Below are 15,709 nucleotides of genomic sequence, written 5' to 3'. Positions count from 1 at the left end.
AGAAGAAGCTAGGCTTAGATACATCGGGGGAACAGTCACTGGAGAATCTTTGAAAGTAATTGTTGAAATCTGCTATCTACAATTTCCTCAATGCTTGGAAGGACATCACTGTATAGTGACCCTGCTGTTGCTGAAGTAGTCACTGAAGACGACAACAATGAAGAAGCTGTTCTGCAATGACTCCCGCCATATAAGCAAATATGAACAACCTTTATTGCACCTACCGAGATATTGGAGAACCTCAACTTTAACCCATGGAATTTCTCAGGGACTTGGACGTGGCTGCACAAAATAGAGTGTTAAAAAGATTTGCCACTGCTAAGCAGAATTGTTGTTCAATGTCGTCAAGTACCCTTGACAGCTTCTTCAGATCCCAGACCCCCATGCACCCAAGCCCATCACCATCCACTTCTTTGGTAACTTGGTCCCTCAGCTTGGAACTGCAGCCAAGTATGTCTTCTGCCTTCATTGATGTGCTGGGCTCCTTCAGCCAAGAATCTGATGACTTAATTTCTCCTAGGAGTTACATGAAGATGATGCCTGTCTTGAAGACACAGTTGATGGTGGAGGAGGAGGAGGAGGAGAATGAGGAGGCAGTGGTAGAAGACGACTAGTAAACCTCATAACTTTGTCAATAAACATTCAGCCATCTTGAGCAAGAAAGGCAGCACACACAGGTAAGAGAGTAAAAAGGATTTGTATAGTTATTACAATTGTTACTTTGATAAAATTATGTAAATTGTTAAGGTATGATGCATATGAGTGTAAAAAGGGGTTTACTTTTTTATGAATACAGGCAGTACCTGGCTATTGGCGATCTGGTATTTTTGGGCTCGTACAAGTGACGAAAATCGGTGATTTTCATAGCCAATATCCACTTAACGGCACCTACAATCAGGTATTGACACTGATACATACCTAACAGAGGTGGTGATAACTGAAAATTGCAGATAGAGATATTTTTGGTATCATCATGCCATCGGAACTGAACCCACACCGATAACCGGGACTGCCTGTAAGATGAATTTTACAATAAATAAAAACGTGTAGCCTTCTGAACAAAGTGTTACTTATCAGAGAAAAAGAAAGGGGTTGGTTCTTTTAAGTGTAATATGTGGAGTACAAATATGGGATAGTAAGGTAGATAATTGCTTTTTGCGTAAAGTTTTCAGTTTCAAGTGTGATGATTGTAATAATTTTGAGTTTTTATGGCTGTAACTGTTACATGCAGGAGAAATGGGAGGGGTTTGTTTTTTTTTGTTTTTAAGTGTAATATTTATAGAGTTTATTTTATTATGAATACAGGAAAATAAGGTAATTAATTTTTGCATAAAGTTTTCAGTTTCAAGTGTACTGGTTGTTGTTTATAATCATACGTATTTAGTGTTTGCAGCTGCAATTGAAAAATGTGTAACCTACCAAACTAATTGCCATGTTTGAGAGAAAAAGGAGTTTTTTGTTTTGTTTTTTGTTTTTAAGTATATGTATATGTGTTGGTTTTTGTTTTTAAGTGTATTTGTGGAGTTTATTTTGTTACAGATATGGGAAAATAAGGTAGATAATTACTTTATGTATAAAGTTTTCAGTTTAAAGTGTGATGGTTGTTATTTATAAGATTATTCAGTTTACCACTCTGAAGTACTGACAATGTTTTCCAGTCTGGTATGCAAAAAATGTCAGTATCATGTAACCAATAGCACTGTTTGATGTATCACTTGAAAATGTATACCCTATACATATTTGATTTTATGCAGCAATCATCATTGCATCTCTCCTACTATGAGGTGTACACAAAGTCCCACCAATAGCAATGATTCTTCTCCTTTCAAGAATACAGTACAGGCAGTCCCTGGGTTACGACAAGGGTTCCATTCTTGAGACGTGTTGTGAGTCAGAACATCTTCAAAAATCCTAAGAAAACCTTACTTTTAATGCTTTGGGTGTATTAAAAACTATGTAAACTGCAATCTTAGAGCATTTTTCATAAAAAACAACCTCAAATATTGATTATTTTGCATTTTTGGAGTCATATTTCTTCTGCCAGATTGGCGTTGTAAGCGTCATAACCCCGGAACATGCGTCATAAACCTGGAAATAATTTCTGATAAATATAATTGAAAAGCGTTGTAACCTCGGAATGTTGTAAGCCGGGGACTGCCTGCATAACTATGTCACCAATCAACTAAATGTTAGAATAGAATGCAAACTGCTCATAACTAATCTTTACAACTTTGTTCAGTTGATTTGATTAACATGCAACTTTGAAGGGAGGCCAGTTTTAAATTTCAAGGTTTCATCAGCATGAGCTTGTATATAATCTTGCTTTGTAACTTGATCAAATGAAATTAGCACATGTAAAAAATACTGTTTGAAGTCATCTGGATTTACTTGACTTGACTTCGACCTTTGTATGGGATGCCTATTGTAATTAAAGGCAGTACTTTTGAGGAGGAGATTAAACAGGCCTGGAAGATCTGTAGCAAAGACATTTGCTGAAACATCAGCATTACTTATTACTATTGACTAGTAGGTTGACAGCAGTATCCTGGACAGCTTCAATATATAACCTCAAAGCAAATAGATACAGAAAATTCCCAGATTGCCCTGTCATTTCTTGTTTCATCTAAAACTCTTAAATCATGTTAGGTAGGTGAGAGTTGTAGAGGTATTAGTGCTGCTGATAGGAAATCCTTTACTACCTACAATAGCAAGATGATCATATTTTTTGCTAAGATTAAGGGTATCAAAGAAAATGGTTTGTTTGATAAAAAACACAAATTCAAGTTTTCTAGTTATTATTGTATAAATATACAAACAATTACAATTGTCCTGGCTTCTAATGCAAGATCATATTTTTGCTAAGCTTAAGGGTATCTAAGAAAATGGTTTGTTTGATGCAAACAAACAAATTTAAGTTTTCTCATTATTACATAAATATATTATAATTACATAAATATACAAATAAATATAACTGTTAGTGCTTCTACAAAAAAATACAGGCTTCAGTACTGTTCATTTTACAAAATATATTTCAAAACATTTTCTCTAGTACCAAATCTGCTGAAAGCATTATTCATTATGAAATCTGCAGCAGTCACGAATTGTTAAGTCTTACATATTAAGAAAGTAACATATACAAAGAGACTTAACTTTTTTAATTTATCTGTTCAGCGAATAAATTAAAAATATAAATCTGCATTGATGGGAGTACATACAAACCTATGCTTTTATAGATTTAGTACTCAGTGCAGTGCACTACAGCTCTTACATAAAAACTGTCTAATGGGCCTATGAATTACCTCATCCATGTTGTTCTCAGCTATCTAGGTATGTGGTTGTTGTTGACTTGTCTTGCACTAGCTGAAATTTGATTTTATATGTAATGTATTTGTTCCCTTTGTTCATCTTCAATGCAGGATCTTGCCCTTTTAGTGCCTTACCCTTCTCCTCTAGCCCTGTGCAGTGTATAGTCGTTTTTGTGCTGAAGGGAGGCATTTTCAATGCTTTTTTTCTTTTGTGTGACCCAGGCACAAGGGTCACCTTCTGTGTGACCTAGCACACTTTAGCATCTAGTTTCCTCATCCCCCCCCCCTGAGTGTTTATAATGACTATGATGGAAGTTTCGAAACACAATTTCCATTTGTTGTGTGGGCAAGGACAAGCCCTGTAGTAATTTGTCCCTGATTGCAGTAAACTCACATTCAAGTGTGTTTTTTGTTAGGGAAAAGAATGCACAAGAAGCCAAGGGTAATGAATGTTTCACCCAGAGTTTTATACCCCATTTCTCTCTTTCATTGAGTTGCTCTTCCACAATAGATAACTCCTGGAAGAGAGAACAGCAGAGACTAGTGGGAGGTGGGGAGACTGCACAAAGTAATTCAACTGACAAGGAGAAACACACGTCAGAGCCAAGTTGGGGAGTTGCAGGAGTCAGAGTCCTTCCTCCTGGGGAAGAGACCCTGGGTCCAGAGGAGCTGCACTTGGAAGCGGAACCTTTATACATTGCAGTGTTTTTCATCAGGTGCCCTTTGCATCTCCAAGACAAGACATAAAGAGACAACAGTGTGGATCACCCTGCCATCAGTAGTTGAGAACCAGAAGTCATGTCTTGTCACACTGCCATTAGCGGTGTTGCAGCAGCTCCACTAGACGTTTCAGCAGCAGGACACCCCCTCCCAATCTTGGAGCAGATCACTCAAGGGATGCAGTGCATCCCAAAACAGTTAGTACAGACTCATCCTGCTCTGCTGCCCACCCCTCCAGTTGAAGGACAGAGCAGAGTTGATCTGAGCAGTTGGACGTTTGGGAAGCCAAGAGACCTTCTTGCAACTCCCTCTGGTTACTGCCCAAGCACCAGGAGGGGTGGGTACCACCCCCTCCCTTTTAAGTGGAATGAACAGTGTTTGCCCTAAGGCAGGGTTACTGAGTGGCCTTTGATGCTATGAGAGCTCCTGCTAGCAGATGGCCCACACCCTCTTGGGGAGCTGATCCAAGTGGGAGAGCAGTGAATCTCAAGACAGGACCTCGTTGTGTTCCGATCCTCTCCCACCCGATCCTCAAGGATAAGAAAGCAGCAGTGAGATCATGGACAACCACTCACCGGATTTTTATAACTACCTTTTCTTAGTGTAGAGGGCATCAGGAGGGTGGCAACCAGTAATAGACTTGCCACCCAGAATCTCTACCTCCACCTCTTCATGGAGATACCATAGTCTCTCTTGGCATCCAGCAGGGAGAATGATTATGTGGTGTTCATATACCTGCAGGATGCTTACCTACACATCCTCATCATTGAATGACTGTTGGTTGCAGTGCTAGGCTTTATTCCTAATTCACATATTCCATTCCCATACAAGAGAAGTCCAAGAAGTACATAAGGTTCATTTCCTAGGGAATATTCTACCAGTTCATTGCTGTTTGCTTTGAATTGGCAACAGCACCACAATTTTCACCTGGGTTTTCTCAGTGGTAAGAATGTAGAGATACTTGGATGAATGGCTGATCCTCACGTCCTCAGATGCAGAAGTGGAACACCACAGGAACCAGGACCTGTTGATTTGCAGGGCCTGGGAGTAATTGTGAATTTGCCATAGTCTGATCTCTCCCCAAAGCTGACCATCAAGTGCTTAGGGATGAGGATCAACACTGATGGGAAGGTTTATCCATCAAACAAAAGGATTGCCAACCAGATGAGAGTATCAGAACCATTCCTCAACTTGCCCCAACAATCAGCAAAACAGTGGCAGGTCATCACATGATAATATTGTCTCCCTGGAAAAATTTGTCCTGGGGAGAAGGACACACCAAATCCCACCAGCAGCAGCTGAGGACAACCTGGAGAGAGAGATACATCTGAATGGAGTGCTTTCAGGACATGGGGACCCACTGAGAGATGTGAGCAGTCTGGCTGGTGCTCCAACACTTTCAGGAGAAACTAGTGGAAAAGTCAGTAGTCACCATGAGCAACAACACTTCATGGGTTACCTACATAAACAAACAAGGGGACACCATCTCCCTAGAATTGAATGACCTGGCAGTAGAGACACATGAATCGTCAGAGGCCCTGAGTCAGCAGCTGAATACCAGCTAAATCCCTGACAAGAAGGTCATTGGTGACTAGCTAAGTATGGCAGATCAGGTAGTAGGGACTGAAGTTCTGCAACAGGGCCTGTAGCTCTTCCACTCTTTGACTGATGCAGAGGAGGGGAGGAATACAGTTTTCAATGTCAGATCCTTATCCAACACTTTTATGAGAGGTTCAAATGGGGACAACCTCGGAAAGTAAAGGACCTTGGTAACAACCCTCTCAATTCACTTAGGGGGACCTCTTCTCTTAGTGTTTGATGATGATAGAAAATTCCAGGCATTCAAAAGGTCTATCCCCCTTGGCCTGAAGGTGTGAGCCAAGGCAGCAGAGAACGTTGGTGATGTAGAGTCTTATCTTCCCACAGATACACCAGGAAATATGCCACTTCCCTCACAGTGGTCTTGAGTGTATTGTAGTCACTCTCACAGCACCAATTGTAGATCATCTATTTACCCTAGTACACTGGCAAAAGAGAGCTGCAGGATGTCAGCAAGTACTTTTGCAGACTGCTCTGAAAAGCCTCTCTTTCACATGAGCTGCTAGATATTTTCCAGCCATGAAGCTGGAGGGAGCCTGATGCTTGATGGTAACTCCTGCTGTGCTCTTCTCTACTAGGAGGTGGAATGAGTCTGCATTCCACTCTGCCTTTATCCATAGGGGCACCAACAACATCCTACAGAGCCTTCAGGAAATGAAGAACTTGTTGATGACCTTCCTCAACTGACTGCATGGTGGGAAGATGTACACATCCATGTTGTCCCATGAGTGTTGGTCCCTGCCACCACTGCAACAGGGAGTTGGCCACTCGTCTGTGTAGGGACGAGTGGCTGACTCCTTGTTGCAGTGGTGGCAGGGACCAACACTCATGGGACAACATGGATGTGTACATCTTCCCCCCATGCAGTCAGTTGAGGGAAGGTCATCAAGTTCCTCATCTCCTGAAGGCTCTGTAGGATGTTGTTGGTGCCCCTATGGATAAAGGCAAAGTGGAATGCAGACTCATTTCACCTAGTAGAGAAGAGCAAAGCGAGAGTTACCATCAAGCATCAGGCTCCCTCCAGCTTCATGGTTGGAAACTATCTAGCAGCTCATGTGAAAGAGAGGCTTTTCAGAGCAGTCTGCAAAAGCAGTTGCTGACAGCCTGCAGCTCTCTTTTGCCAGTGCACTAGGGTAAATAGATGATCTACAATTGGTGCTGTAAGAGCTACTACAACCCACTCAAGACCCCTGTGAGGGAAGTGGCTGACTTCCTGGTGTATCTGCAGGAAGAAAAGACTCTCTACCTCACCAGAGTTCTCTGCTGCCTTGGTTCACACCTTCAGGCCAAGGGGGATAGACCTTTTGAATGTCTGAATTATCCACCGTCATCAAACACTATGAGAAGAGGTCCCCCTAAGTGAATAGAGGGTTTTTACCAAGGATCTGACATTGAAAACTGTATTCCTCCTCTCCCCTGCATCAGTCAAAGAGTGGAAGAGCTACAGGCCCTGTTGCAGAACATCATGCATGCTTTGGGATGGTCCTCCACCTCTCTGGAATTAATCCCAGACTTTTTGCCAGACTGAAAATTCATTAAGTCTTTATAGTGGGAGGTAAGGATGAGGTAGTTCTTTCCAAGTCGGAGACCTGAGGCTATACCTGATGTGTAGGGCTCATCACAGACCTGCTTGCAGCAGGCTCTTCATAAGCATAGGTGTGAAAATAGGGTGATCTCCAAGAACACCATTTCCTACTGGCTAAGGGAAGTCACAGTCAGGGCATATGCCACCATGGAATATGACACACTTCCCCTGTCAAGAGTTGAAGCCCATGACATAAGGGCCCCTCAGTGGCATACAAGAACAGTTCCATCCACCAGGTCCTAGAGGTGGAAATGTGGAAAAGGCAGTTAACCTTCATATCCTTCTACCTGCAAAACTTTAGCCACAAGTTCTTGTACACATTCAGCCTAGGCCCAGTGTTAGCAGCCCAGCTGGTGGTATAATGACAGAAAACTTCCATGGGTAGGTTCTGCCAACAGGATCATCCAAAACAAATCCCCCCCAACCCCTACCACCAAGGCGAGGTGAGTAAAGGTTGGGTCTACCCCCAGTTTGCTTTCATTGGTGGCCTGAACCCTAGAGGAAACTTCAGATATACCGGTAGAGCGGCACTGGCAATCCAAGGCACACCCACCATCCACTCCGGATAGATCAGTCTCCCATCTATTGCTGAGGCTCCATTTATGAAAGCGTAGGTTGTATTCTTATCAGAGCAAATATCAAATCCAAAGTAATTTTTATTTTCCTTAGGATAAAAACCTTCACTTTTAAGAGTAGATTTTACCCTCCTTTACTGCCCATCATAGTTCCAATCTCTCCCAGTTGTGGAGTTGAGTGTTATCGGATGTGGTGTGATTCATAATATGGATGAGCTAACCCAGCTCAGGTTACAGATGACTCATAGATCAACCAATTAGATATGGTTTTTTATTTAAGTCAGCAAATAGCTGAGTACTCCACCTCTGAAAATGTAAGTTTGTATCCTCGTAAAATACAAATTACTTCGAATTTGGTATACTCAAGTTTCAATTTTCCATCTAAATAATTGTTGCTACATTACAATTCAGTATTATAAACAAATTTATTAAGTGTTTGAATCTGGAACTACAATAGTAATACCAGAACTTAGATCACCAGATTCCTGGTTGGGACCTTGTTGACGTGCTGATAAGTTTCTATTTAGACGTGATAATTCAGAAAGGATTTCACTAAGTAATGTATTTGTTTGGTGTTGTATTTCCCGTTGTTCTCTACCAACATCTATCTTTTCTTCTAGGCGATCTAACCTTCTACATACACCAAGATTTTCTTCTATTCTGTCTAGCCTCACACACAGCTCTTGTATTTCACTTGGTAATGATGATGGAGCTCTTTCATCTGCTTCCATCCCTGATATATACAGGGGATGATCTGTATCCATTTCAACTGACCTATCAGTCACATCTTCATCCATACTATCAACTTCCTGCTTGATGTGGGAGATTTTGGGCTTCTTGGCTTGAAATGTCCTTCCTTTTTTTCTTCTCTTCAGTGAATTTTGGGATTCCTGATCTGGTGAAAATAAATTTGTTGTTTAAACTTTCAAATACCCTTCAACACTTCAAATACTTTAATATTTTTTTGTGCCACCATTCTTATAGAATTTAGTGTTATCTTGGGGGGCATATTTTTCTGACTAATTTCAACTCAATCGTCTTTGATACTTTTAGTATAATTTAAATGATCTTACTGTATACATATGCACATTTTACATACTTTTACTCTGCTGCTGCTTACATATAAAGTACACCATTCCAAACTGAAATTATACAGTGAGTGCTGAGTGAAACTGGTTAACTGATTATAAGGAGTCTTAACCATACCATTGTTCACTGCTCTTACATGGCTAATCTGAATTATAAAATAGGAAATTTTGAAAGCAATTTTTTTTTCTAATATACAAATCTGAAGTTCAATACCACAGGTGACCAACCAAACTTGCTTAATGTAAGAGCCACGAATGATAAAGCTCAGATGTTTGAGAGCTGCAGGGTGTGCCAACAAGCGAAAACCGCCATTAACTGAAACTCAGCAATTTATGGCGCCATAATGGTGCTTATGGCGCTGATAACTGGTTATTGGCACCATAAGCATCCTTATGGTGCCAATAACCGGAACTCAGCCAGTCTGCACTCCACTTTATCTTATGACCCAGGTATTAGAGTAAGGGGTGGCTGAGGTGGGCTATTTATATAAAGAACTTCAGGTTTGTCACCAATTCAAACCTTTGTTCTTTACAGACAAGATTTACCTATTGGTGAGAGGAATGTGGGTGCTCTCTGAACCCAATGGTAGGATTGCACAACTAGGGATGTTACCCTCCTGGTCTGTAGGAGCAGAGGAAGGGATGTTACAACTACTAGACTCCTGGGCATTAAATAATCATTTTGCATACATTGCCTTATACATACATAAAGGCAAAAAGAACCAATATGTGTTGGACACAATGAAACAGCTAAAAAAAAAACTTATTGTCTGTCCCTTTCTAATCTTGTCAAGAGAAAGGGGGGATTTGCATCCATTCTTATTCAAAAATGAAAAACAAAACAAAGGACTGGTTACCCAGTTCAATAGCTTATCTGCATTCCACATCCATCCAGCATTTTGAGTCGCTGCCTTATGTGAAAGGCAGAAGTGAAAGTAGGAGAACCAGTAGTCACACACTCTCTTGCTTAACCGAATACCTCAGACAAGATGCACCCTGTCCTATTAGGGGAGCTGGGCAAACTACACAACTTGTTAAGTAGCCACCATAATACCCAAGGAAAAGTGTCCAATGGCTTGAGGACCACATTCCATTGGCAAAATGAGGTGAATGTAGTCTGATGTGATCACAACATTGTTTAGGACCTGCAGAAACGACAAGTTATTTTGGAATGTCATCTAGTAGGGGTAATGCCCCTGACTTTGTGAGCTCTCATCCAGACTATATCCTTGTCCTCCTCACTGGACGAGGCATACGTCTGTTAGACTTCACTGGAAATAATTATTGCTAACATATGTATGAAGATGATCATAAATTACATGATGGGGAAATGATTGATGGTGTTCTTAGGTATGTTGGTTGCTAATTAGGCAGCTTTGTTTGCAAAACTATTGTCTATAGTAATTCTTAGTTAACCTGTGCTGTCTGTAAATTTTGTAAAAACACATATTATGTACTGTAGGTTAGGTAGTGAATGTTTAAATTGCTCCCCAAGATGCCTCTCAGTTCACTCGAACACTGTTCCCAAGAAAAAAGTAAACCACAGCATATATAATGCTTGAACTGGAACCAGTGTATTGAATGGAGGGAAATTACTATAGCAGAGTTCAGCAGTTTTGACAGGAAGGATAGTAGTTTAATAGTGAAAGAGAAGGATCAGGTTAATGAAAAAATATATGGTGAATGGTTGTGTAGGCAAATAGGTACATTTTTGAATTGGTGTGAGGTAAAGTAAGGTGAAGAAAATGGAGATTACAGACTGCAGAGGGAACTAGTGAAGACAAGGGAGTCCTTAGTAGGGCAGAAGCAGAAAATGAGCAGTTAAGACAAAAATGAGATACTGAAGAGGATGAAGGAAATAAAGGAATCAGTCAAGGAACAAGTGAAGGCAGCAGATAGGAAAATGGAAGAGAAGTTATAGGAAAATGGAAGAGAAGTTAAAGAGAAGATGGAGAGAATGTTTAATGTGAGGTTAGGATCTAGAATTTTTGTAAGAATGAGGAAATGCAAGGGGCAGAGGGAATAGGACAGATAGAACTGACCCTGAACCAGAAAGAGGATGAGGATAGGAAAAAGATGGAGGGAAAGGATAAGGGTGTAGAGGATAAGAAACAGAGCGATAGGAAAAGTGTAAAGAAAAGTAAGGCCAAGGAAAATGTTACTGTGACAGTATACAAGTTGAATGAGAGTAGGGACTCTTTATATACCACCTGTGCCAAGTGCAGATGGCTGTGCATTATAAATGGGTGAGGGAACAGTGACAGGAAGCCTGAGTGACAAGGTGAAAGTAAACAAGAGCATAGAGTCCCACTGGCAGGCAGAGCGTGCAGGGGAAAGGCCAACGGGGCAGAGGTGCCAACCTCTCACAGGACTGTCATGGAACCATGAGCATGGGTGAACGCGAAGCAGACCGTCCAACTGGGGGAGCGGAGCAGGCTTTCCAACCGTGAGAGCGGAGCTGGCCATCCGACAGGGAGAGCAGAGCGGGCCGTCCGACAGGGAGAGTGGAGTGGGCCGTCTGACAGGGAGAGTGGAGCGGCCCATCCGACAGAGAGAGCAGAGCAGGCCATCCGACAGGGAGAGTGGAGTGGGCTGTCCGACAGGGAGACCAGAATGGGCCGTCTGACAGGGAGAGCAAAGCGGGCCATTCGACAGGGAGAGCAGAGCGGGTCGTCCGACAGGGAGAGCGGAGTGGTTGTCTGACAGGTAGAGCGTAGCATGCTGCCCGAGTGGATCAGGGGAGTGGCGAGCCTCGTCACGTTGGCTACCGCACCTATCCCAACCTCTCCATTCCAGGCAAAGACGGAGCTGTATGCGATCAACTCCACAAAGCACGACACCTCTTCTCCGCCCTGCACCCCTTCTTATGGGGGACTCCATCAGAGGGAGAGGTTGACAGGGCAGCAGCACACCCCGCTGGCGGGCTTGTCATGGGAACCATGAGCACGCAGCCCGTAAATCTGGGGAGTGGGGTCAACCGAGACGGTTATGATGGGGAGAGCGTTGCGTGGGGTGGAGGGGGCCGAACCCGCCCGACTCCATGTAGGCCAGCACCTCTATGCCTTGTACTCCCTATGGGGAACTTCATCTAAGGGAACCATGTCTGCCTGGGGAGGGGGTCCACTGCGAGGGCATTATTCGAGGGGGGGAGAGCAGTTTGCACTGCAGTGTACCCCCCTAGACATACCTCCTCATACCTTCTCCCTCTGCCGAAGCACTTCCACGGGAAGTCTGAACGGAGTGCGAGGGGCACCGGTCCAGGACTGGGTCTGGCCCACTGAGGGACCCGTCAGCTCCCTCTGCCTCTGAGGGGCGCCAATCCCTCCAGGGACGTCATTAGGGGGCTCCGTTGACTCGTAGAAAAACTGACGGAAGCCTTGGCTGGACAAACTGAGCGCTCCGCTCAGGAGCGGGACACTCTGCAGCGGGAGGCAGAAACTTGGCGATGCTCAGTGCCGTTACCAGCGTGTCCAACGACAGGGTGCCCTACAGAGCACCACAAGTCCATGAGGGGACGGGAGAAAAATTCCGATGCTTCGCTGGGGAGTCCTGAAGCAGAACCGGGGATGGTGAAGGGCCTCCCGGCCCCCGGCTCATGCTTCTACTCCTCAGAACTTCTGAGGAAGACTTCTTGGAGAGGGATCGAGGCTTTCTCTTCCTCCTTGTTGATGCCAGATCCCATGATGTTCCGTCCATGTAGCCAACTCACCACACGAAGCCCCCACACGAAAAAGGGCGACCCCAACACTTGTTAAATAAAGTGTGGGGGTCTATCTTCACTGGAGAGAGAAAAGCCCCACAAGTCCTGCCCTCAGGACTAGGGCAATGCCATAGAAAAGAAGCCTCCAACTTAAAACCGACACCAACACATGCACAGTCAACACCCAGACGCAGGGAAACACAAAGGGAAACGTGCCGTTAACGGACAACAGCTGGCGTGGGGTCTAGAGGGAATAACCAGTTTTTTCTGGTTGGTACCGGATTGACATCCAGGATTCTCCTAAGAAAGTAGTTTGGGTTAAGTATACGGCGTCGGAACAAACAATAGTTAAAAACAATCAAAGCAATATTAGTCGACATACACTGAACTTGGAGTATGACAGCGTTGCTTTGGCCATCCCCCTTGATGTTAGATGCCACGCAAGTGTACAATCCTACCTGCTGGCAGCAAACTGGATCACTAAGCTATGGTTGCTGACTATGACTCCGCTGGAGACGCTGTGCTGGACTTGCACTCCATCGTTGAAAGGAGGAAGATTCCGACTATTATTGTTACCTAACAAGACTTAAAGGGCTGGTGACAGAGACTTGTTGTAAAGAAAATGATGTTTCTTGCAACTGGAATAAAGCAGCATCACCAGATCACTGATTAAGATTTAGGTACTGTAAGATGGAAAGGCAATGCTAAATAAAGTGGACAGCTGAGAGGATGAAAAGTATAGCATGGAAGTGTGCAATATGCAAATGCCTTTCAGTATTGACTAAATTGGTCATAAACAGGGCACATTGTTTCTGGTACACCTTATTGGGGAAATGTAAGATTGTCTCTGTAATCATACATTTCCTTGGTTTTCGTACACTCAGAAACGCTCCATCTGGAGCCCAGCATCAAGTGCCCAACAAACCATCCCGTCTTCTCTTGTGACCCATTCTGGCTTTGTTTCTTGCTGAATAACAATCTCTGTGCTCATAATCCGCATCACTGTACATGTTTGTTGTGCTTTGTACTAATTTTGCTGTAAAAACGCATTGCAAAGTAGCCATCATTGGGCCAAAGAAAGCTGCAAGTGCCACCCCTTCGGTGAAAAAGACCAGGTACACGACAATTTAAGAAAGAACTTGTAGCGAAGTATGAAAGTTGTGCACGTGTAGGATGTACAGCAAATCAGTGTCGACAGTCAGCTCTATCCTAGCAAAGAAACATGAAATCAAGGCAGCTGATGCTGCAAAAGGGGTCACTTCATTAACAAAACAGAGATCGCAACTAATGGAAGACGTGAAAAAGCTGCTGTTAGTGTGGATCAATGAGAAACAAGTGGGGGACAGTGTGTCTGAAGCGATCATTTGTGAGAAGGCTAGGAAGCTACATGCTGATTTAAGTAAGTAATTGCCATCAACCAGTGATGCTCTTGGTGACTTCAAGGCCAACAGAGGCTAGTTTGGAAAAAATCAGAAAGTGTATGGGCAACCATAGTGTCATACGGCATGGGGAGGCTGAGAGCTCAGATAAACAGGCCGCCGAAGAATTTGTTGGTGAATTCAAAGAGTATCTTGAGGCTGATGGATTCCTCCCACAACAGGCCTTCAATTGTGATGAGACAGGCTGTTTTGAAAAAAATGCCGAAACGGACCTACATCACACAGGAGGAAAGTTCATTGCCAGGGAACAAGTGTTCAAGAAAAACAATATGATATAAAAGAATAAATTGCCTGTGATGTGGAAGGCCAATAAAAAGGCATGGGCCACGAGGCAAACTTTTGTTGAGTGGGTAAATGAAGTGTTTGGCCCAAGTGTGAAAAGATACCTCAACAAAAATCAATTGCCCCTCAAGTACCTCCTGGTAATGGACAATGCTCCGGCACATCCTCCTAGCTTGGAAGACCAGCTGTTAGACAGACGAATTTACATTCATCTCTGTGAAGTTCTTGGCCCCCTAATTCCACTCCTCTCATCCAGCCCATGGACCAGCAAATCATCTCAAACTTCAAGAAGCTGTACACAAAGGCACTGTTTCAAAGGTGCTTTGAAGGGACTACAGACACTGAATTGACCCTAAGAGGTTCTGGAAGGAGCATTTCAATATCTGTAATTGCATAAGTCTGATAGAAAAGGCTTAGTAGGGAGTGACTTATAGGACAATGAACTCTGCTTGGAGAATTTTTGTCTAGTGTGTTACCTCAAGAAGGATTTAGAGGGGTTTGAAGCTGTCCCGATGACCCTACGCCTATTGTGGAGTCTATTTTGTCTCTGGGGAAGTCCATGGGCTTGGATGTGAGTGGTGAGAATGTGGGAAGAGCTAGTGGATGCTCATAGGGAAGAGCTAACTGCTGAAGAGCTGCAAGACCTTCAGCAAAAACACCAACAGACTGCAGATGAGGAATCTGAGGAGGAAGAGGAGGAAGAGAGAGGGGATACTGTGCCTACTTCAGTGATGAGAGAAATGTTTGCCGAGTGGACATCATCCTAACAAAGACATTGCAATCTGTATTTCTAACATGGTTTAATGACAATGCTTTGTACCATTTCAGGCAGATATTGAAGAGACACCTGAAACAAATGTCTCTGGACAGTTTTGTTATTCGGCAGGGGTCCAGTAACTCTCGAGCTGGTCCTAGTGCCAGTAAAAAACGAAGTGGGGAAGTAACTTCAGACAGTGCCACTAAAAAACATAGAGAAGTAACCCCAGATAGGTTCATGATACCTGAAGTCCTTCTAGAGGGGGATTCCCCTTCTAAACAGTGACCTCTCCTCCCTTTCCCCTCCACTCCGTCTTCCATACGCTAACAAGTCTTCCATAAGGTAAGAGTGATGTTAAATATGCATTATTCATATCACTATTTGTATTCATTCCTCATTGTTTTCTGTATGTAAAACTGTGTTTATTCCTTGTAAAATATATTTTTTGTCAATATTTTTGGGGTCTGGAATGCATTAATACTAGTATTTACATTATTCCTTATGGGAATTATTGCTTCGGTTTTCGTATGGTTTGGATATTGTTGGAGGTTCGGGAATGGATTATGAACGAAAACCGATTTATCACCGTACCTCTTGACAGGCAGTAGAGAGCTGTCGTTGAGAGTGGAATGCCTCTTCAGTGGTCGAGGCCCAGGAAA

General features: G+C 43.2%; 2 protein-coding genes across 3 annotated transcripts in view; one reads left to right on the top strand and one right to left on the bottom strand.

The window, feature by feature from the left end:
* LOC135198578 (uncharacterized) overlaps positions 1-15,709 on the top strand; it is a 43,514-nt gene that overhangs the window by 20,865 nt on the left and 6,940 nt on the right. The window lies entirely within an intron of this gene.
* Positions 6,714-15,709, bottom strand: part of LOC135198577 (uncharacterized) — a 65,930-nt gene continuing 56,934 nt past the window's right edge. The window contains exon 7 of the mRNA XM_064226293.1: positions 6,714-8,679. Coding sequence (XP_064082363.1) covers positions 8,213-8,679 — 467 coding nt within the window. The 3' untranslated portion in view covers positions 6,714-8,212. The remainder of the gene's footprint in view (positions 8,680-15,709) is intronic.

This window comes from Macrobrachium nipponense, chromosome 22 (assembly GCF_015104395.2).
Source record: "Macrobrachium nipponense isolate FS-2020 chromosome 22, ASM1510439v2, whole genome shotgun sequence".
Taxonomy (NCBI): domain Eukaryota; kingdom Metazoa; phylum Arthropoda; class Malacostraca; order Decapoda; family Palaemonidae; genus Macrobrachium; species Macrobrachium nipponense.
Note: the sequence above shows the minus strand (reverse complement) of the source record. Positions and strands in the feature narration are given on the sequence as shown.